The following is a 22,952-nucleotide window of genomic DNA, read 5'->3' on the forward strand; positions in this document are numbered from 1 at the left end:
TGCCAAAGCACATGCTTCTTTAGGCTCTGTAAAATATAATGCAGCATTTGCTAGTCCTTTTTTTTTTTTTTTTTTTTTTTGAGACGGAGTCTCGCTCTGTCACCCAGGCTGGAGTGCAGTGGTGCGATCTCTGCTCACTGCAACCTCTGTCTCCTGGGTTCAAGCATTTCTTTCCCTCAGCCTCCAGAGCAGCTGGGATTACAGGCACCTGCCACCACGCCTGGCTAATTTTTGTATTTTTAGTAGAGACGGGGTTTCACCATCTTGGCCAGGCTGGTCTTGAACTCCTGACCTCATGATCCACCCGCTCCCCCCCGCCCCCCATCAGCCTCCCAAAGTGTTGGGATTCACCCAGCCTGCTGGTCCTTCTAATGGCTCTGGATGTTTTCATGAACTAGTATTTCCCCAAGGATGTCCTGTGGAACACCAGTGTTCCTTCCATAAGCTGCAAGAGTTCTGTAGAAAAGAATTCTATGGCAGGTAATTTTGGGTATTGGTTTTTAACCTTAGTTGTTTTTGAAAAAATCATCTACAAACTGAAAAAAATACAGGAGGCTGGGGCCCATTCTGAATCCACTATATCAGCATGTACAGGAGAAGAAAGCAGGCACCTGTTTATTTTTGAAGTTCCACAGGTAATTATGGTGGCACAGAGAGTGAGAATCCTCAATTATGAAAAACAAACAAACTGATTTAAATAAAGTAAAAATCTTTTTTTGTGTTAAACTGTAGGACATTTTAGGGCCTTTAAGAGTATATTTTGTGACTGTCTAAGGGTAAAATACAGTCTGCAGCTATTTCTCCAATTTATTTGACAAAAGACCACCTCCTCTTCCTTTTTTTTTTCATCAAGCATCTATGAAGTAAGAGCTTTCAGAACAGTTTGGGAGATACTGTGTCAGTCTGGAAACTTCTTGGGGTTAGAGACCTAGCCTGTTTATCTTTGAGTGAAAAGTACCAAAATGGAGTCTGGCACATAGTAGATTAGATGTTGAATAAATGCTGACAGACTGAATGAACGAAGGTCTGGCTACATTCTGTGTTATCCTTACTCTTTGTTTCAGCTGCCTCTGTTCTGTGCATCAGCCCCGAAGAGCTCCAGGAGGCCCTCACCTCCCACTGTGTGGTCACCCGGGGCGAGACCATCATCCGTGCCAATACCGTAGACAGGGCTGCGGACGTTCGAGACGCCATGTCCAAAGCCCTGTACGGGAGGCTCTTCAGCTGGATTGTGAATCGCATTAATACACTCCTGCAGCCAGACAAAAACATATGGCAAGTTCCTCGGAGAGCAGAGGGCTCAGGAGAGCTACCATTGACCCCGCCGTCCCTTAGAGTTTGCAAAAGGAAGCATTCGGTCCTCTCTGGGATTTTCTTTCTTTTTTTTGTGGTGTCAGAGTATCACTCTGTCGCCCAGGCCGGAGTGCAGTGGCACGATCTCCGCTCACTGCAACCTCCACCTCAGGGGTTCAAGCGATTCAACTGCCTCCGCCTCTTGAGTAGCTGGGATTACAGGCGCGTGCCACCACGCCCGGCTAATTTAGGCCTTCTCTTTTAGAAGACACAGTGAGATCCAGGAGAGTTGAAGCGTTTGTACCCGAGAGGCAAATGACTGAAGGAGCCACTAAAGTGTAGTATTTGAGAGAACAGTCTTGGCTGGGAGCTGGACAAACTGGGTTCGCACCCAGACTCTACAACTTAACCCATTTATGCCTGAGGTGGCAATTTTTTGAATTTTTTCAATCAGACCTTGGCGATGACCTTGAGCAGTAGGATGTGAATAACTCCCATATGTTTGGCGTTCCAATAATGGTTTTAATCAGCTCCACGTTCTAAGTCAGTTTTCTCACCTGTAAAATGAGGATAATAATATCCTTTTCATAATGTTGTTTTTAGAATCAAAGAGGCATTTTATGAAAAATTTTAAAGCACACTATCTTACATTATTATTCCTATTTCTTCGACTACTTTTCCTTGCTCTTTCCTTAAACATAGTGGTTTTCCATATTGTGGAGGAATTCACCACATCCAATTCTGAAGACTACTCTTCCAGTTACCTTTGTGGGTAGACAGGTGGGAGAATAAATAAGCAACAGCTTCAACCCCTTCAAACAAAAGGACTTTTAAACGTCTATTTTATATATGGAGTTCCTGAGTAAGATGCTAAAGGATTCTACTGCTTAAAAAAAAGAAGTTGGAAATACTGTTGAAAGTCCGAAAGAACAAATAGTTTAAGACACAAACTGCTTCTTTTCTTAGGGGTGGCAGGATGCTGCTTTCCATGAGTGGCTGAATGGGGTACTTGAGTTGATAAACGCTTGGGCACATATATTCTCATCATCTTGAAGTGGGTGTTTCCTCCTCTAAATAGTTTTGTTCTTCTCTCTCACGCAGTAGTGCAGAAGATGGGATGAATGTGGGGATCTTGGATATCTTTGGATTCGAGAATTTTCGGAGAAATTCATTTGAGCAGCTCTGCATAAACATCGCCAATGAGCAAATCCAGTACTATTTCAATCAGCACGTTTTTGCTCTTGAGCAGGTAATAGTGAACTCTGAGGTAACTAAACTTGATGGGGAAAAGGTGTCTCTAAGCTGCCCACAATTTGTAGCAGAAACCCTGTAGACTAACAGGCAAAAGACCCTAGAGAGAAAACAGGGTAAGGCAGTCCTGGCTAAGTAGTCTAAATTTATATGAAAAAGGTCTTGATTTCTGTGGAAAGGTACATTTCCTCACTTGAGTGGAGCTGGTGACAAGTCACTCATTTAAATCTTGCGTCAAAACTCTTTTGTGCATATTGCTCAAAATGCTGTATCTCTTCTACTTTAATGAACTAAAAATAGTTATGATTGTGTTCAAAATGACACAGATGACCTGGAATTTGGGACATAGGTTCTTAACTGCTACCCTACCCCTCCCTATCCCCTATCTGCTATGTACCAGATCCCTCAGTAACTGGAGAGGTATCTCCAGAGAGGAGTAAGATGTGTTCTTGGTTTTCTAGAAATGGAAATTGTCCCTCTGTGAGTTTAATAATAAATTGTCAAGACAGAGTGAGAAACTAGTGGACCCAAGGGATGGGGCTCTTCCTGTGGCAGCAGCCTACATAGCAGTCTGCTCAACCCCAACCTTTACTTAAACGCTAAGACTCTCTTCTGTATGAAGTAGTTGCAATAATGAAACATTCTGGCTAAGCCTCTTGGATGCAGGGATAATTGTTTTAATGCAGGCATGAGGACACACAAACTAAACTGTGATTAGACAGACACAAAGACATGTAGTGAAAATACCAGCATTGCTTTTATCTCTGAAGCTGGATAAATCTGTATAGCACTCCTCTCCCATCCACTCTTGTTTCAGTCCAGGTTCCTTCCACTTATTTCCCTGGTAATCTGGAGTTTTTCTAGTTTTCCAACCCTAGATGATTCCTTTATAGAATTCCTTGCAGAAGAGAATTCTGTTTTCTTGGTTTAAACCACATTTCTCACCAAAATAATTTTTTTTTCAGCTTTACTTCCTTGTACATTAGTTTCTGAATGATAAGTTACCAAGTCCACGTTTGAGAGAGAGCTTTTACTGGGTTTAGCAGCCTGCCAGAGGCCACTTGTAAGTCAGATTTAAATGCACAGCTTTAATGGTGTTATGTGCAGAAGATTCCTTTATTATACACATAAAACATATCCTGATTTCCACATGCATTCAATGTTGCTAGACCCAGAAAGTCCATGTCAAAGTATCCTGGTGGTACCAAGGCTGGTTTTGGGCTGGAGAGAATCACAATCCATTTCCCTCCAGATGGAGTATCAGAATGAAGGCATTGATGCTATACCCGTGGAATATGAGGACAACCGCCCGCTCTTGGACATGTTCCTCCAGAAACCCCTGGGACTACTTGCACTTTTGGATGAGGAAAGTCGGTTTCCCCAAGCAACTGACCAGACCCTGGTTGGTAGGTACCTTCTGAGAAAAAGGCATATACATTCAGAACAAAACTTGGTTCGTATCATCCATTGAGTGTACTTTAATGAATTTACCTTACATATTTTGTCTGTGTGGTGGGTTGTAAGAATATAGGCCTTCTTTTTTTTTTTTTTTTTTTTGAGACGGAGTCTGGCTCTGTTGCCCAGGCTGGAGTGCAGTAGCCGGATCTCAGCTCACTGCAAGCTCCGCCTCCCGGGTTTACGCCATTCTCCTGCCTCAGCCTCCTGAGTAGCTGGGACTACAGGCACCCGCCACCTCGCCCGGCTAGTTTTTTTGTATTTTTAGTAGAGACGGGGTTTCACCGTGTTAGCCAGGATGGTCTCGATCTCCTGACCTTGTGATCCGCCCGTCTCGGCCTCCCAAAGTGCTGGGATTACAGGCTGGAGCCACTGTGCCCGGCCTACGCCTTCTTTTTAATTGAATTGAAATGTAGTCATAGGATTTGTATCTTAAAGCAAACCCATCATTATTCCTAACCCTTCCCACTTTCCTATTCCTGCCAGCATGATTAGCACTACCCCGTGTTGATTTCATTTTTACGCCTTCCTCTCTCTTCTTTCCTATAGCCAATGTTTGCTTCCCATCCTTTGTGTGCCCCCCTCTCATGTCTTCCCCTGGACTCCCATCCACCTCTAATCTGATTTCATGTAGAAGCCCTTTCCAGTCTCCTGGCTTCCAGGCTCCTACCTTCCCCATCTACCCTGGACACTGCAGCTAGTTTAGTCTTTCTAAAGCCACCTTCTCATTAGGTTGCTGTTATCTTCGGGATGAATACAGGGCACCTCCTTCTGACGTCAAAGGCCCTCTATTCTGTACCCTATTCCTCTTGAATCTTCAGTGTTTTTCACAACCTTTGTTCCTCACTTAGACTGTGAGGTGCTTGGGGCAATGAAGCCTCAGTCTTTATGTGCTTTTAGTGCTTAACAGTTTCTCACACCTAGTAGGCTTTCAACTACAATAGCAAAGATTGTGTGTTAAAGGAGGAATAAAAAGTTTCAAGCCTTTTCCCCAGAGGGAAAATTGATTTGTGGCAGAGATTCACTTTTATGAGTTGAAATTGTAACCCTCAGTGGCTTTCTTTTATATATAACATTGTCACAAGTTGCCCAGATGAGTTTAAACCAGGGTCATCTGCCTTCCGTGGGACATCTTTATGGTTCTAAAACTAACTGACAGGGCCTCTGGTGTCATCAATGTCCATGCTAGGAGTTCTTAGAAACAGCAGGAGAACATATGGCCTTAAAGCACAGGCTGACACTAAAGACAGTGCTACACAGTGAAGCAAGGATATGATAAATGTCCATCACATCGGTGATCTTTCTCCACCCTGGTTAATATCAAGGCCTTATTCTGAAAGTCCTTATTTCTGAGTCACTCGTGACTCAAGGAACAAGTTTTTGTTTGAAAGAGGGAGTAATTCACATTGTAACTCTCCAACATAAAAATCCACACAGATAAATTTGAAGATAATCTACGGTGCAAATACTTCTGGAGGCCCAAAGGAGTGGAGCTGTGCTTTGGCATTCAGCATTATGCTGGAAAGGTGAGGCCAGTTTGACAGTTATTAGACCTGAATTTGACAACGGGTAAGTGTCTGTATTACCCTGCCTGTGCTGCTCATGAAATTGCTTACAGATTTCTTTCCCCTTTTACTTCTTCCTGAATACCTAATCATAATTCTTAAAGTTTCTCAGTGGTGCCACTCACAGAAAGTTGCCCCTGGCATAGAAGCAATTTCTTACTGGGGTGGCCCACAGAGTTGCCATCTGCTTCTCACCTGAGGTTTGGCCTAGAACTGACAGCTCTCCAGAGAGAAAACACATTACAGCTTTTTGCGGTGTTTAGTGGTAAATGTTCACATTCTAAAGTCATTGGAGACATGTAGGTAATGGAGGAAGGTTAATATCACAGTGGGACTCAATTTTTAGTACTTTAATCATATGTCTAAGGGCCCCAAAATGTCCAGATGAAAAGAAAAAAATCCACATTAGTATCCAGATGTTAAGCTTTTACAACTTAACTGAAATTTCCACTTTTCATACATTATGCCTCAGTCTGAATTTCAAGTTCCTGAAGCAGATTAGTGACTGATTCAGGAAATTCCCTATCTTATAACCACAAGCTCCTTGCTTATGTTACTCCCAAAGGAGCCATTTGAGTTATGGCTGATTCGTTCCTCTGGGGTCTGATGAGCTGTAGGTACAGAAAATTGGTGGGAGTTCAATAAAAGGCATTTTTGATTATTTTATTGATTTAAGATGTATTGAAATTGTCTTTCATATTCACATCATGCCGTTGTAACTGATTTTCCTGACTGGATGTTGGGAAATTCTAGTACAAGGGAAGGGGATTGTTTTTCTCTCCAAGTAGTACTTTATGATGTCTATTTTGGATCTTTGTTAGAAATCGCAGTTCTGTTTTTGACCTACCTCAGCATATTAATGTCCTCCTCAGAGTCTGAAATACCAGCATCTACCCTGATTCCCCTCCCCATTCCTCTTTTCCGCCTCCCATTCCTGTCCTCCTCTTCTCACCTCTCTCTGTCCTTTTATACCTATGTCCTACCCATCCCTCTTCTTGACTCTTTCTTATTCTTTTCCTTTCTTGATTTTAGGGGAAAAACTTTTTTTTCTTGGTCTCTGTGTCCTTTGCTGCATCCATTTGCCATTCAAAGCTTATTTGTAGAGAAGGAATTCTCTGAGGGTGGTCCTTACAATTTATATGAACTGGATCCCCTCTGTTCTGAGAACCAAGAACTACTCAGCATCCTTGAGTGATCACCCAGATCGCATGAGGACCTAGGGAGACAGTGAGAGTACTTAAAGTAGTTGTGAGCATAGAGGCAAACTGCCTGAGTTTTGATACCTACCTACCACCTGTGAAATGTGTGACCAGGAGCACATTACTCAGCCTCTTCCTAAGTCTCTGCCTGTCTACCAGTAAAATGGAGATAATAACAGTGTTTAGCTCATAGGATGGATGCTTTGCACATGGTATCTAATATATTTTAATAATTATTCTCATGTGATTTATCTTCAAAAAGCAACTAGACAGGCCAGTGCGGTGGCTCACACCTGTAATCCTAGCACTTTAGGAGGCCGAGGCAGGTGAATCATGAGGTCAGGAGGTCAAGACCATCCTGGCTAACACAGTGAAACCTCATCTCTGCTAAAAATACAAAAAATTAGCTGGGCATGGTGGCACGTACCTGTGGTTCCAGCTACTCAGGAGGCGGAGGCAGGAGAATTGCTTGAACCTGGGAGGCGGAGGTTGAAGTAAGCCAAGATCATGCCACTGCACTCCAGCCTGGACGACAGAGCAAGACTCCATCTCAAAAAAAAAAAAAAAAAAAAAAAAGCAACTAGACAATAAGTTAAGATAAACTGGTCTGTCAAAAATCCTAATTTTTCCCTTTATCTGGTGCTGTGCATATAAAAGCGTGGCTATGTCAAGATTAGTTCTATATAGAGGTCAATTAATGACTGGCTAGACAATTTGCCAGAGTCACCAATGATGGACAGTTGACTTGGCTAATTTGCCATTTGCTATTCATGTTACAGGTATTATATGATGCTTCTGGTGTTCTTGAGAAGAATAGAGACACTCTCCCTGCTGATGTGGTTGTGGTCCTGAGAACGTCAGAAAACAAGCTTCTTCAGCAGCTCTTCTCAATCCCTCTGACCAAAACAGGTACCTGGGAACCCTCTCATAGCCCTTCTCCCAAAGCTTTTGCAAGACCAGGTGGAATTTTTCAGTTAGTGTCTGAATACTGCCAGGGCTGCACCACTAACATTGAACTTCCTTAAGCAGAAGTAAGGGTCTAAATTCAAGAAAAGGAAAGTGATTGTTTCTTTTGTAATTTAATTATGCAGCATCAGTGTGTACACAGACATGTGTGCACGCACACATAAACATACATACACTGTCCATAACATGAACTCTTAAACTTTCTCGTCCTTCTTTTCATTCTTCCCTTTATAAAGCCATACGATATCATTTATTCATGCTAAGTACTCTAGGATAGTCTCAGTTTACCAAGACTTATCAGGAAGATTATTTCTATTTGTGTGTGATTCCAAGTGAAAGGAGAGTGCTGAATCAGAGGTCAGGAGATCCTCAAAGATCACCTTGGTCCAATTTCTACCCAGTTATGACCCCACCCCTCCTCTCTCCTAACCAACTTGGAACAGGTCTATCACTGGCCTATGTATGTGGCCTTTGCCTACTTATAGTTACTTTCTCTTTAGCTGCTGTCAGTCCTCATGCCAAAAGAGCAGGAAACTAGGGCCAAATAACAGAACTTCCAGGTCTTAACTGTTTTTCCAAATGGATTCTAATTGAGTCAACCTTTTAGAATGTACCTGGGATTCTGCTGCTTTTAGCTGGGTGGCCAACTCAGCCTTCTCACAGCTCTACTCTCAAGGGCTTTGTGTTTTTTAGGCTAGGTCTGGGAATAGCAGTGGGCATGCTTTTGAGAAAAAAAGGAAGAGAAACCTCTTTATCACTGTTCATTGTTCACTATTTCCTCTTCTTTTCTTCCCACATCCCTCTTAACTGGTTGCCAGATCTGATTTTTAGCAACTTGCAGAGGAATGAAAGGCCTAGCTAAGAAAAAAAAAAAAAAGCCACAGTCTACAGCCTTTGCTTCATCTTAACTTGGAAGGAAAGTTGAAATCCAGCTGTTTCTTCAGACATGCTCATGTAAACAGAACTAGTAGCAGTGCCCATCAGAAGCCTGCCCTCCAGCTTCCATTCCATGCCTTCCTTGGGGCAGCCAGGATTTAATTCGGTATGGACTCCTGGGAGCTCGGGGCAGGTGTGGAAAGGGCTGGCTGGTGTTTCCTTACCAGAGACCCAGGGATGTAGATTCCTCATCAGGTGACTTCAGCACAGAGGTGAAGAGACAACCGTTATTGATAGGGGACATGCTCTCTGGAAGAAAAATCTATCCAAATAACTCCTCAGCTGGCATTTACATCCTCCCACAAATATTAATAACGGCTTGTCAAATCTGTTCACAACTTTGGAATTTCCGATTTTTCAACCTTTGGCAAAATAAAAACCATTTAACAGTCTGGACCACTAGGTGGCGCTATGCAGAAAGTAAGGCCCTGCAGCCAGTCTCTGTTCTCCCTCGATTCACCCAACTGTGGGAGGAACACGAACAAAGAGATAACCTCCGCTGCTGCTGCTTTTTCACTCCCTCCGGAGGAGCTTTCGTCTGGTCTTGTAACTGTTAATGAATCTTGTTTTGAAACTACACTCCACACCAGTTGATAGAAACGAAAGTGAAGAATAAGACTAGAAACAAACGTGATGTCCCAATAGGCTTCCTAGTATTCCTGAGCTATATATATGCATAGTAATTTCCTTTGAGATCCTAAGCTTGAGTATAGCTTAGGATTCTCCACATTTTGAGTATAATTAAGAAGCCACAAACATCAACACTTATAAGCACGATTCTGTTGTCTTTTTCCGGAATTACTTATGTAGGAATGAATTCAATCAACAAACATTTATAGAACAGCTTCTAGTAATAAGGTACTTTTTAGGCAGTGAGGGAAATGCAGCAGTAAAGGTAATATGGCTTTGCCATACACCAACTAGAATTTTGTTTTACCTTCATTTTCTATATAGAATTTTCTGTACAAAATTGGGCCCTAATTTCTCTCTTTATGACAATAGTTGCCCTCAGACCTCAATTCTAACATGATTGTGCATCCTGTGTTGAATGTCAGAATATTACTTTTCTAAATTTTAAAACACTCATAATCTATATTTTGGGGGGCTATTATGTTACGGCCTTAGAAGATGGGAAACCTCACAGGACAGAAATAAGTTATGCTGTTCATTGCCAATGCTTGTTTCAGGCATGTCCCTCTCGTGAAGGGGAAGGTGCCTACATATCTTGACATTCCCACTAGAAGCAAGATCCCACACCATCCTGGCACTTTGGAAGAGAATATACTAATATTTTCAATGCATAAGAAACCATTTTCTTGGCCGGGCGCGGTGGCTCAAGCCTGTAATCCCAGCACTTTGGGAGGCCGAGACGGGCGGATCACGAGGTCAGGAGATCGAGACCATCCTGGCTAACACGGTGAAACCCCATCTCTACTAAAAATACAAAAAAAAAAAACTAGCCGGGCGAGGTGGCGGGCGCCTGTAGTCCCAGCTACTCAGGAGGCTGAGGCAGGAGAATGGCGTAAACCCGGGAAGCGGAGCTTGCAGTGAGCTGAGATCCGGCCACTGCACTCCAGCCCGGGCGACAGAGCAAGACTCCGACTCAAAAAAAAAAAAAAAAGAAACCATTTTCTTGTCATTTTTACTTTTCCTTGCTTTAATTGTTTTATTGAAATTAAATGGAGCACTAGTTCAGTAAGCATAGATATTATGGGCAATGACTTCACAAACCCCTTGTGAGGAATGAACTATAGGGAGGAAGGAAAAAGATCAAAGTTGAGGCCAGACACGGAGGCTCACGCCTGTAATCCCAGCACTTTGGGAGGCTGAGGCAGGTGGATCACAAGATCAGGAGTTCGAGACCAGCCTGGCCAACATAGTGAAACCCCATCTCTACTAAAAATACAAAAAATTAGCTGGGTGTGGTGGCGGGCACCTGTAATCCCAGCTACTAGGGAGGCTGAGGCAGGAGAATCGCTTGAACCTGGGAGGCAGAGGTTGTGGTGAGCTGAGATCACGCTGTTGCACTTCAGCCTGGGCAACGGTATAAGACTCCATCTCAAAAAAAGAAAAAAAAAAAAAAGATCAAAGTTGGGAAGCCTTGGAGGCAATTATCCCAGCTACTAGGGAGGCTGAGGCAGGAGAATCGCTTGAACCTGGGAGGCAGAGGTTGTGGTGAGCTGAGATCACGCTGTTGCACTTCAGCCTGGGCAATGGTATAAGACTCCATCTCAAAAAAAGAAAAAAAAAAAAAAGATCAAAGTTGGGAAGCCTTGGAGGCAATTAGCCCAAAATGTAAAAGGAGGTCCAGTGCTGGACTCCTCAATTTTGAAAGAGGAAAGGACCTTTGTTAGGAAGACTCCTAAGAGATGTTGGCAGTGGTCTGACTCCTGATCTTAGTGGTGGTTACATTATATTTATTGTGTGGATGCTTGCATTATATTTATTATGTGTACATTTATGTTTTGCATACTTTGTGTGCATTCTGTGTCACAGTAATGTTGGCTTTTTTTCCCCCAAAAGATAGAGAAGACCCCTTAAAATGCAAAGAAAAAAAAAAAGCTTGACGTAGTAGCACATGGCTAGAGTCCCAGCTACTCAGGAGGCTGAGGCAGGAGGATCACTTGAGCCCAGGAGTGCAAGGCCAGTCTGGGCAACGCAGCGACACCCCCATCTCTGAAAAAAAAATTAAAATTAAAATTGTTTAAATGCAAAGAAAAACTTTAATTTCTTTATCAAAGGATTCCTGACACTTAAGTTGAGGTTTTCTGGTAGCTAGATTGCCACTGTCCTTTGCTTTCAAAAGAGCCCCAGGATCACTTTCCTATTCCTTCAAGTTGCCTCCTCTCTCGGCTGCTGGGCAGATAACAGTCCTTCATTAGTATATATCAGAAACAATATAGTCATGCATAGCTTAATGATGGGGATGCATTCTGAGAAATGCATTGTTAGTTGATTTCATCGTTGTACAATCATAGAGTTCTTACACAAACCTAAATGATATAGCCTATGATACACCTAGGCTATATGTTGTAGTCTACTGTTTTGGGGCTGTAAACCTGTACAGTATGTTACTGTACTGAATGTTGTAGTTAATTGGAAGACAATGCCAAGTATTTGTGTATCTAAACATATCTAAACGTAGAAAAAGTACGGTACAACTATGGTATAATAATGTTATGGGACCACCAGTTTATATGCAGTCTATTGTTGACCAAAATGTACATGGCACATGACACTACTGGGGCTTGGTTTAATTTCTTATCAAGGTTGAGAGGATCAACTATGTGTTTATATGTGCAATCATAATATAAAATCATAGATAGTAATCCAGTTGGCATTTTCTTGTTTCCAGCTCCCATTTTCCAGAGTGCTGAAGAGATTAAAAACCACGAGGAGTAGAATAATGAGGCCCAAGGTCACCAGGAGACAGGGCTTCTCCCAGGTTTCTGTAGCCCCCTTCTGCTGACACCCAGTTGCATCTGGTTGTGGAGGTGCCTGTGCCTGAGAGGCACATTCTCACTGCAAGGTTCTCAGTGACTTTCTGGTAAAGGGAGGCAGCCACAGTCAATATGAATTCTCTCTGTTCTCTTCTCATGCTTCTGCAACCAGCCTTCTGCCTGCAGATGGGCCACTTCAGACATGATGAAATGTTCTTTGTAATACTTCCTATTGATAGGAAATCCTCTGAAGATTTTAGGTGTGAAAATTTGAAGTAGCAGCAACACTGCTTTCTAACCCTTCAGCTGGGACTTTTCAAACTGAATAATCTAAATAGAAAAACATTAAAAGGAAGGATGTTATAACAGGGTTTCAAGGCATATTTTCCTGTTTGGGGAATGTTCCACTTGCTACTAGTAAACTGAGAGAAAAGCTTAAAAGGCTCAGGGGAAGAAAGAAAGAGGATTTCAAAAAGAACTTGAAAATTCATTTTTGTCTTTGAATCATAAATTCTTACTTCCAAATAGTAGTTTGGGGTGTTAAAGAAGTTGTGAACTTGGGAGAAACTTGGAAAAATAAGAATAGCACCAGAGGGAACATTCTCTGAACCTCAAAGTTTGATTTTTGCTTCAGAACTAGAACTGAGTTTTACACTCATTGCCTTCTTCTGTCTGAAAACTCAGGTCTCTTCCATGGAATTTGCCTTCTTCTGTCTGAAAACTCAGGTCTCTTCCGTGGAATTTGATTTGCAGTGAAAATCAACAATATCAACAATAAAGTATCTCTTTCTTGACTTCTATTTGCTCCTCTTTTTCTGGATGGGGAGGGGACAAGATGAGCCCCCACATTGTCATATCTGTAAAGCACTATAGCACCTTCACTGCTGAAATCCTTGCTGTCAATTTTGTGAGTCCTGATTCTGTAATGCCCAAAACGAATTAAGCTCTTAAGAGAGCGCCTTTTGGTATCCATCTCTCAGTTTCCATTTTCCACTTATGGCTGTTGCTCTATCCTGACAGTTTAGCAAAAGGGTCTGGCAGATGAGCTGAATCTAAGTGATGAAATTTCAAGGCCACAGACATGGATAGTGCTGGCTTTTCCTGAAATGGAGGCTCTGATGAGCCAGCTCCATCAGGGAGCCCTGGGGAGTGAGTTCCTCCTTACAAAGAGACCCACTTCTTTCTGTTTAATTTGGAAGTGTATCTCAGTCAATCGATAATTATGTATTTGGAATCTATCTAGATATGGTGCTGTGCATAGGTTATTTCTAGAAGTAACACAACAAAGTCTCAGCTAGAATGGCCAGAGATCAATAGTGCCAAATCCCAAAATGTATAAAAGATGAACAAAAAATCTAAATTCTGAACAAGCATGTAAATCCATAAGTGAAGCAATATAACAACTATATCCATACAAACAAAAATAGAAGGGAAAAGTCAGGGAAATGTCATGGGTCAACATGAGGAAAGACTTCTTTTAACTAAAAAAGGCTTATTGGAGTGGTGTTTGTTGTTTGTTTGTTTGTGTTTTTAATAGGAAACTAGAGAAAATTGGACAGTCTGGGAGTAATGAGGCATTCTAAGCCAGGGCCTACAGCCCTGGAAAGAAGAGGGAGGTGGAAGTTAGATGATTAAATGAATAGGACAAGGAGGAAAGAACTCTTTGGGCAGAGGGAGGGTGTGCGGAAGAAGAAATGATGTCAGGCTGCTGAGCAGAGGATGGCTCATGATGCTGATCTGAACTGCTGTGAGTGGCTGGGCTGGGCTCTTGAAGAGCACAGCTTTAGGGCGAGAAAGGAAAACTTGAACAAGGGTGTTAAAGACTGACCAGTGAAAGCCAGGGTGCACCAAGGTATTGTGTGTATAGCTGTGTATGAATAGGTGCTCAACTAATACTTTTACATTCTAGATTTAGATTTAGGGTCCAGTTTGAGTAAATTTTTGTATAAAATGTAAGGTTAAGGTGTTTTGGTTTTTTTCTTCATAACTATGTCTAGTTGTTCCAAAACGATTTGTTGAAATAACTATCCTTTCTCCGTTGAATTGCTTTTGCACTGTTGTCAAAAATCAATTGGTTATTATTTATGTTGGTCTGTTTCATTGATCAAACTATCTGCCTCTTCACCAATACCACATTATTGCAGATTTATAGTAAGTCTTTTTTTTGTTTGTTTTTGAGATGGAGTTTCACTCGTGTCTCCCAGGCTGGAGCGCAATGGCGTGATCTCAGCTCACTGAAACATCCATCTCCCAGGTTCAAGCGGTTCTCCTGCCTCAGCCTTTTGAGTAGCTGGAATTACAGGCCCCTGCCACCATGCCTGACTAATTTTTTGTATTTTTAGTAAAGATGGGATTTCACTGTGTTGGCCAGGCTGGTCTCAAACTCCTGATCTCGTGATCCACCTGCCTCGGCCTCCCAAAGTGCGGGGATTACAGGCATGAGCCACCACACCCAACTATAGTAAGTCTTTTTATTGAGATGGAGTTTCACTCTTGTTGCCCAGGCTGGAGTGCAGTGGCACAATCTCGGCTCACCACAACCTCCGCCTCCCAGGTTCAAGCAATTCTCCTGCCTCAGCCTCCCTAGTAGCTGGAATTACAGGCATGCACCACCACACCTGGCTAACTTTTTTGTATTTTTAGTAGAGACAGGGTTTCTCCATGTTGGTCAGGCTGGTCATGAACTCCTGACCTCAGGTGATCTGCCCGCCTCAGCCTCCCAAAGTGCTAGGATTATAGGCTTGAGCCACCATGCCTGGCCCAACTATAGTAAGTCTTAAAATCAGGTAGTATGATTCCTTCAACTTTATTCTTTTTCAAAATGGTTTTGGCTATTCTAGCTCCTTTGTCTTTCCATATAAATTTTGAATGCATCTTGTCTGTATCTATAAAAAGTCCTGCTGGGATTTTGCATTGAATTGCATTGAATCTACAGACAAATTTAGGAAGAATTGGCAACCTTGCTGTGTTGAATATTCCATTCCATGAACGTGGTATATCTATTTATTTGGATCTTTTTTGATTTATTTAATCAATATTTTGCTGTTTTCAGCATACAGATCCTGTACATGTTTTGTTAGATGCAAAACAAAGTATTTCAGTTTATAGAACTAGTATAAATCGTTTTTTATTTTGATTTTAGTTATTCATTGCTAATATGTAGAAATACAGATGATTTTTGTGTACTAACTTTGTCACTCACAACCTTGCTAAACTCACTAGTCCTAGAAGTCTTTTTGTTTTTGTTTCTGTAGATTTCTTGGGATTTTCTGTATAGACAATCATGTTGTCTGTGAATGAGAACTCTTTTGTTTCTTCCTTTCCAATCTTAATGCTTTTTATTTCTTTTTCTTGCCTTATTATACTGGCTAGGACTTCCAGTATGATATTGGATAAAAGTGTTGAGAGGAGACATGTTGCTTTGTTCCTGATCCTGAGGAGAAAACCTTCTGTCTTTAACTATTAAGTATGATGTTAGCTGTGGGTTTTATGTAGGTGCCTTTGCACTTACTGTTCCCTATTTTTTTTTCCCCTAAGACATACCCATGGCTGATTTCTCTTTATTCAGATCTTTTCTCTAAACCTACCTTTTCTGGCTATCCTATCTAAAATTTCAACCTATTCAACATTTTATATCCACATTCCTGTTTTATTTTTCTTCTTAGCATTTGTTATTACTTTACATATTATATACATTTTACTTATGTATCGTGTTTATTGTCTGTCTTCCTTCACTATAATGTAAGCTCCAAGAGGGTAGGGAATTTTTATCTCAGTTGTCCATTACTGTGTCCTCAAAGCCTTAAAATACATCTGGCATATAGTAGGCATTCAATATATTTTTGCTCAATAAGTGAATAGATAGATAAGCCAAATCTGTGTATCCACCTGCATTGTTCCTGTTTGCTCTGTCTTCCCTCTATGTATTTTTTTTCACAAAGATACCACATGATCAATGTATCTATCTTCCTTCTGGTCTAAGGGCTTCTGAACCATCCCTGCTCTTCTTACAGATAAGATGCTCCCTACTTGTATGCAGCGTCCCTGCCTCTCTTACCTCCACAAAGATTTTGATCCTGTAGGTATTTATCATTTCTTCTGCATATCTGCTTATTCCTCTTAATGTGATTGTTCTTATCAACATAGTAGTCTCTTTCATCTTTTCAGTCATTTCTTATGGGTTGAATTGTGTTCCCTCCAAAAAAAGATACATTGGCCAGGTGCGGTGGCTCACGCCTGTAATCCTAGCACTTTGGGAGGCCGAGGCGGGTGGCTTACAAGGTCAGGAGATTGAGACCATCCTGGCTAACACAGTGAAACCCCCTTTCTACTAAAAATACAAAAAAATTAGCCGGGAGTGGTTGCAGCTGCCTGTAGTCCCAGCAACTTGGGAGGCTGAGGCAGGAGAATGGCCGGAATCCAGGAGGCGGAACTTGCAGTGAGCCAAGATCGCATCACTGTACTCCAGTCTGTGTGACAGGGTGAGACTCCATCTAAAAAAAAAAAAAAAAGAAAAGAAAAGATACATTGAAATGCTAAGCCCTAGTACCTCAGAATGTGACCTTATTTGGATTTAGGGTATTTAGAGAGATAGTCAACTTAAAATGATGTCCTTAGGGTGAGCCCCTAATCCAATATGAATGATGTTCTAATAAAAAGGGGAAGTCTGAACACAGACACACACATAAGGAGAACACCCTGTGAAGTTGAAAGCAGAGTTCATAGTGATGCAGCTACAGCATCGCTCACCTGAACCTGCTAACTGAACTCTGCTTCTCCACTTGCCTCATTTGGCCCAATAGCCATCTTAACAGGTACAAACAAGCCAGATGTAGTGGCTCACGCCTTTAATCCCAGCACTTTGGGAGGCCGAGGCAGGTGGATCACTTGAGGTCAGGAGTTCGAGACCAGCCTGGCCAACATGGTGAAACCCTGTCTCTACTAAAAATACAAAAAAAATTAGCCAGGCGTGGTGGTGCATGCCTGCAATCCCAGCTACTCAGGAGGCTGAGGTAGGAGAATCACTTGAACCCAGGAGGTGGAAGTTGCAGCTAGATCATGTCATTCCTGTTTAAAGTTTCCACTGGATCCTCATCACACCTAGAATAAAATCCAAACTCCTTTTTTTTTTTTATTTTAACCTACAAACTCCTATGCGATCTGTCCCTGCCTGTATCTCTGTCCTCACTTCTTTGAAGTCTTTCATTTACTCTGTTTTCATTTTGTTCCTTAAGTATTCCAAGCCTTTTCCTGACTCTGTTCCAGCTGCTCACTCTGCCTGGAACATTCTTTCCCCAGATTTTTTTTTTTTTTTTTTTTGAGACAGAGTCTCACTCTGTTGCCCAGGCTGGAGAGTGCAGTGGCATGATCTCGGCTCACTGCAACCTCCGCCTCCCGGGTTCACACCATTCTCTTGCCTCAGCCTCCCCAGTAGCTGGGTCTACAGATGCATGCCACCACACCTAGCTAATTTTTTGTGTGTGTATTTTTAGTAGAGACAGGGTTTCACTGCATTAGCCAGGATGGTCTTGATCTCCTGACCTCGTGATCTGCCTGCCTTGGCCTCCCAAAGTGCTGGGATTACAGGCTTTCCCCATATGTTTATGGGTCCATCTCTTCCTTGTGGGACGGAATTTAAGCTCAGATGTCACCTCCAAAGAGAGGTCTTCTCTGTCTACCCAATGGAAAGTAGCCCCTCTCTTCCCCACTCATTCTATCACATCATCTGTTTAACTGTCTCCTTCAAGAGCCAACATATGTCTATCTCTATCCCTGCCCCCACTCCATGCTAGCTGGTAAACAGCTTGAAGATAGAGCCCTTATTGGTCCTGTTTACTACTGTGTATCTGTGACCCAGAGCAGCACCCAGTGCATAGAAAGTTTCAATAAATATTTGTTAAATAACTCAGTTAACTACTGCAAGATAGAAACTAAAGTTGAAGTCCAAGTCTGGACTGCCAATCTAAGGCTCTGTATTAGTATACTAGGGCTACCACGTCAAAGCACCACAAACAACAGAAATGTATTGTCCTCATTCTGGAAGCTACAAGTTCAAGATTCAGGTGAAGGCAGGGTTGGTTCTTTCTGAAAGCTCTGAGGGAGCGTTTGTTCCAGGTCTCTCTCCCAGCTTCCAGTGGTTTTCTGGCAATCTTTGGAGTTCCTGGTTTCTCCACCAACCCTCTGTCTGCCTTCACCTTCACAAGGCGTTCTCCCTCCACATCTGTGTTTAAGTTTCCCCGTTTTATAAGGACATCAGTCATAATGGATTAGGGATCCACCCTACTCCAGTATGACCTCATCTAAACTTATTAAATCTGCAAAGGCCCTATATCCAAATAAGGTCACATTCTGAGGTACTTAAGGATTAGGACTCCAACATATGAATTTTTTAGGGACACAATTCAATGTATAACAGGCTCTTTCTGAGTGGGAGGGAATAGGGGACTGGGAGAGCTTAAGGTACTGAGGCATCACCAAGGAGGAGGGGGTGGGGCTGCCAAGCCCTAGGCCTGGGTAAGGTTGGGACCAGATTCCTGAGTTTAAATCGCCCAGTCCTGTGGGTGTGCAGGAGGCTTCAGTGAGGTCAGGTCTTAGTTTGACCTTCATGTCGTTTTGCCAGCATATTGTCCCTAGTGAGTTGGGATTGCTCTCATTTGGGCCGAAAGAGCTAGGGAGCCCTGGTTTCCATGGCTGAGGGGGCCTGTGTGTCTGGCTTGCAGGGCAGAGGAGGGCCCATGCACCCCATACTTCCCTTGCCCTCCTGTGTTATTTCTGAATCTGACAATAAAGCATCGTCAGGTTGTCTTTTAAGATAACTAAGCATGCCATTAAAATGCATCTTTTTATTAGTAGAGGCATTATTGTATTAATATCATCACTACTAAATTTTCTCTTTGCAAAACTGGAATTTTAAGCTGGAATCTAGAGGGGTGTGATTTCCCTGGAAAAGAGTTTCTAGACCTCTTTATTTGGGAAAAGTGCATCCCTAGATCTTCATAAAAACTCTAGCACCTAACTGAAAAATACAGGAGCTCTTAACAACAGCCAATGTTTACAACAGGGTAGAGTGTGGTGCTCGGTCCAGACCTGTTTTCCTGGAAATAAGGCCCATGATGAGAACAGAAGTCCCTGCACCTCGTATTCTAAGTTCAGGAAAGGTCTAAGAGTTGTTACCTCCATCCCCTGGCCCTGGGCCCCCTGGTGGCAAAGGGAGAGTATGCTTTTCCTCCCTCAAACTGGGGGATGGAGGCAGTTCTCAAAAGAATCACTAGTGAAATTTGGAGGCAATTACTTAAAAAAAAAAAAAAAAAAGATGCTTACAATTCCCCTAATTGGATGCTTGCTTAGCTAGCAAAATACCTAACCTTTCCCTTTGTAGGGGAAAAGGGAACTAGAGAGCAAGAGATGTCATGATGGGGAACTGTCTCAGTTCTTCAGGAAAATGGAGGGATCCTTTGTGAACCCACAGCCCCACCATTGTCTGAGGACATAGAAGAAATCAAGGGCTTCTGTCTCATTGGGAACCAGATAGCGCAAGGCAAAAAGATGCACACATCAGATAAATGTACTGTGAGTGTTGAGCTCACGGTCAGTTAAAAGACGTAGCCAGTCTGGCAAGGGATCATATATTAGTTTGACATGGTGCTGGAGGAAATCCCCAGCTAGTGCTAGAACCTGCCAACCTCCAAGGATCAGGATGCACTTTTCACAGATAAAGAGGTCTGGGAAACTCTTTCTTTTATCTAGGGCTGCCAGAACAAATTAACACAGACTGAGTGGTTTAAACAATAGGCATTTACTTCTCACAGTTCTGGAGGATAGAAGTTGGAGATCAAGGTGTCAGCAGGCTTGGTTCCTTCTGAGGCCTCTCTCCATGGCTTGCTAATAAGGGCACCAGTCATAATGGATTAGGACCTACTCTTACAGCTGCATTTTAATTTACTGTCACCTCTTTAAAGACCCTATCTCCAAATACAGTCACATTCTGAAGTACTGGGGGTTATTAGGGCTCCAACATGGGAATTATGGAGAAGAAACAACTCAGTTGATAACAGATCATTAAGAGCTTGGGTAGCTGTTGAGTGTGAGCTCCTTAATTGTGGGGCATGTAGGGACTACCACCTTTCCTTATAAAGCCCAAGGACCATTGTGGCCATCCGGAGCAGAGTGGGTCTGCAGCATCCCCAGTCAGAGAAGGAGAGCTCTGCTCCTCTCATCCCAACTCCCTCCGCCACACCCAGGGAGCTAGCCTAGAGATAAGGGGAGAGAAGAACCCTGCAAGCCATGAAAGTCATACATCCAGCCTGGGGGCAGAGGGAAAGTGGGGGAAAAGCTGTGAATTGATGTAATATTAAAGGTTAAGAACAAACAAGAATGAGGTCTGGTGGGGTGGCTCACGCCTGTAATCCCAGCACTTTGGGAGGCTGAGTTGGGTGGATCACAAGGTCAGGAGTTCAAGACCACCCTGGCCAACATGGTGAAACCCCGTTTCTACTAAAAATACAAAAATTAGCTGGGGGTGATGGTGCGTGCCTGTAGTTCCAGCTACTCGGGAGGCTGAGGCAGGAGAATTGTTTGAACTGGGAGGTGGAGGTGGCAGTGAGCCAAGATCGCACCACTACATTCCAGCCTGGGCTATAAGAGGGAGACTCCATCTTAAACAAACAAATAAACAAACAATGAATTGTCAAAACCATACTATTTAATAGCTGAAAAATCTATGAAATGGGGCTATGATGCAGTTAAGGAGCTACCATCTTCACAGAAAGCTGAGTCCACATGGGTGAGGGAAGTTAGAGGGAAAAGTGAAAATGTTTCTGGATTACCCCCAGAGAACTGACATGTCTCAGTGTGCTGATTTCATGCCTAAGGCACAAGCAGAGAACCACAGAGCTTTTGCAGACCTGATCCTGGGAGGCTGGCAGGTTCTATCACTAGCTGGGGATTTCTTCTAGCACCAACCTGGAGTGGGTGACAGATTCTTGTCTCAGGGAAAGGGCAATGACACAGAGAGTCCCTTGTGAATAATGGAACTAGCAAATGTTAATTACATGGGCTCCTCATCTCCATCAGTCTGCAGCTGGAGCTGTGCAATTCAGCACATTGGTCTAGCCAGCTGCACAGTCCTGTCTCATGTGACCATCTTGTCTGACTGACAAGAACATAAGTGCCATGAGAACAGAAACTTGGTCTCCTGTTTCATTTATATACCAAACATGTAGTCAGTACTGGTCACATTACTTCACAGCTCCTTGCTAATTGTGCTTTTTATAATTACTTCTGCTCCCCACCCCGACCCCTCCCTCATCACCACAGCTTCCAACCTTGCCCTTCCTCTGCCTCTCCAACCTTTTTGTGTTCAAAACTCAGTCCTAGCATCACCTCTTCCAGGGAGTTTCTAGTCTGGGTTGGGTAAAATTCCTGGTACCACTAGAATGTAAGTTCCATTAGGACAGGGATTTTTGTCCATTTGATTGGCATCTCTTTCCTTTGTCTAGAAAAGAGTGTGACAGGGGGTGTTCAGAGAGTCTTTCTGTCCAGATAGAGAGTGCGATTTGTGGACAGTTTCCTGGTAGTGCTGGGAACATTTTGAAAGCACATCACAAATGTGGGTCATCCTGTGATTTATGGTGCTGGCTGGAAGCCCACCAGAATCAGATCTATTTTAACAAGTTGTGCAATTCAGAAGGAGCTCCATTCAGAACTTCATATTCTGAATGTAGAGAGATGAGTATGAAGCCCTTATTAGGACTCATGCACCAGAGGAGTGCAGATGTAATTGCCGTTACTTCTGGCATCTGAAACCAATTGCTGGCCCCCTTCCTGGATTGGGCGGGGTGGGGGCTTTCCCAGAAGCAAACAGTACACTTGTGGCTGAAGTACAGATCTTGAAGCATGAGAACCACGTACTCCCCTCACATCACTTCCCTCTGAAATGTGGCTGTCTGGGGGTTCCACCCAGCCCTCTCCAGCGCCCTGACTCTGGGTGGATGTGTGAGGGTGAGTCCCACCTTACTGCCACAGCATGCCCGGAGGACCAGAAGCTGCGTCTGTGAGATGTTGTGAGGGCTGTGCCCTCTTCTGCCCTTGTCCTGGCCTCATCTGGACAGCCCCAGGAGGAACTTCGCACCTTCCTGGCTCTTCCCTGTTAATGTTTTCAGCCCTTGTTTAGAAGCATCTGATTATTGAGGGTAAAATATGTGTGTGATGTGGCTGTGGAGTGAAAAGAGCATCCCTTGAAATTATTGTTGCCTTTTTCCCCCATCCCTGAATGCTTTTAGGTTTTAATTTGTACTCTGCAAGTGCTGTTTTGTTTTTTGTTTAAGTGTACGTGGCTTAAGTGTTTCTTTTGTTTTCAAAATTCTCCATGCAGTTTCTCCTACCCTATCAGCTATGGTGGAATGAAGAACTCTGGACTGTAAGTCAGGGGACAAGCTAAGAGCTACCTGAACTGGTACTTTGCATCTGGCAGATTTGATTTAAAGTTCTGAGCAGCTTCCACATCTGCAAAGTGAGGGATGTGCATTAAGAAGAGCCTCCAAGGCTGGGCACGGTGGCTCACACCTGTAATCCCTGCACTTTGGGAGGCTTAGGCGGGTAGATCATGAGGTCAGGAGATCGAGACCATCCTGGCTAACACGGTGAAACCTGTCTCTACTGAAAATACAAAAAATGAGCCAGGCTTAGCGGCGGGTGCCTGTAGTCCCAGCTACTCGGGAGGCTGAGGCAGGAGAATTGTTTGAACTGGGAGGGGGAGGTGGCAGTGAGCCAAGATCGCACCACTACATTCCAGCCTGGGCTATAAGAGGGAGACTCCATCTTAAACAAACAAACAAACAAACAATGAA

The 22,952-nt window shown here is 43.1% G+C and overlaps 1 protein-coding gene across 5 annotated transcripts in view; it reads left to right on the forward strand.

The window, feature by feature from the left end:
* The window catches only part of MYO3B (myosin IIIB), a 501,265-nt gene that overhangs the window by 231,529 nt on the left and 246,784 nt on the right, over window positions 1-22,952 (forward strand). For all 5 annotated transcript variants that reach the window (XR_001002191.1, XR_001002189.1, XR_001002190.1 and 2 more), the window contains exons 18-22: window positions 1,065-1,275; window positions 2,395-2,542; window positions 3,797-3,950; window positions 5,437-5,525; window positions 7,543-7,672. Coding sequence is in view for 2 of the 5 variants with exons in the window: in XM_011945915.1 (XP_011801305.1) it covers window positions 1,065-1,275; window positions 2,395-2,542; window positions 3,797-3,950; window positions 5,437-5,525; window positions 7,543-7,672 (732 nt within the window). In the remaining 3 variants the exon portion in view is untranslated. The remainder of the gene's footprint in view (window positions 1-1,064; window positions 1,276-2,394; window positions 2,543-3,796; window positions 3,951-5,436; window positions 5,526-7,542; window positions 7,673-22,952) is intronic.

The sequence above is a fragment of the Colobus angolensis genome, unplaced genomic scaffold (assembly GCF_000951035.1).
Source record: "Colobus angolensis palliatus isolate OR3802 unplaced genomic scaffold, Cang.pa_1.0 Scaffold247, whole genome shotgun sequence".
Taxonomy (NCBI): Eukaryota; Metazoa; Chordata; class Mammalia; order Primates; family Cercopithecidae; genus Colobus; species Colobus angolensis.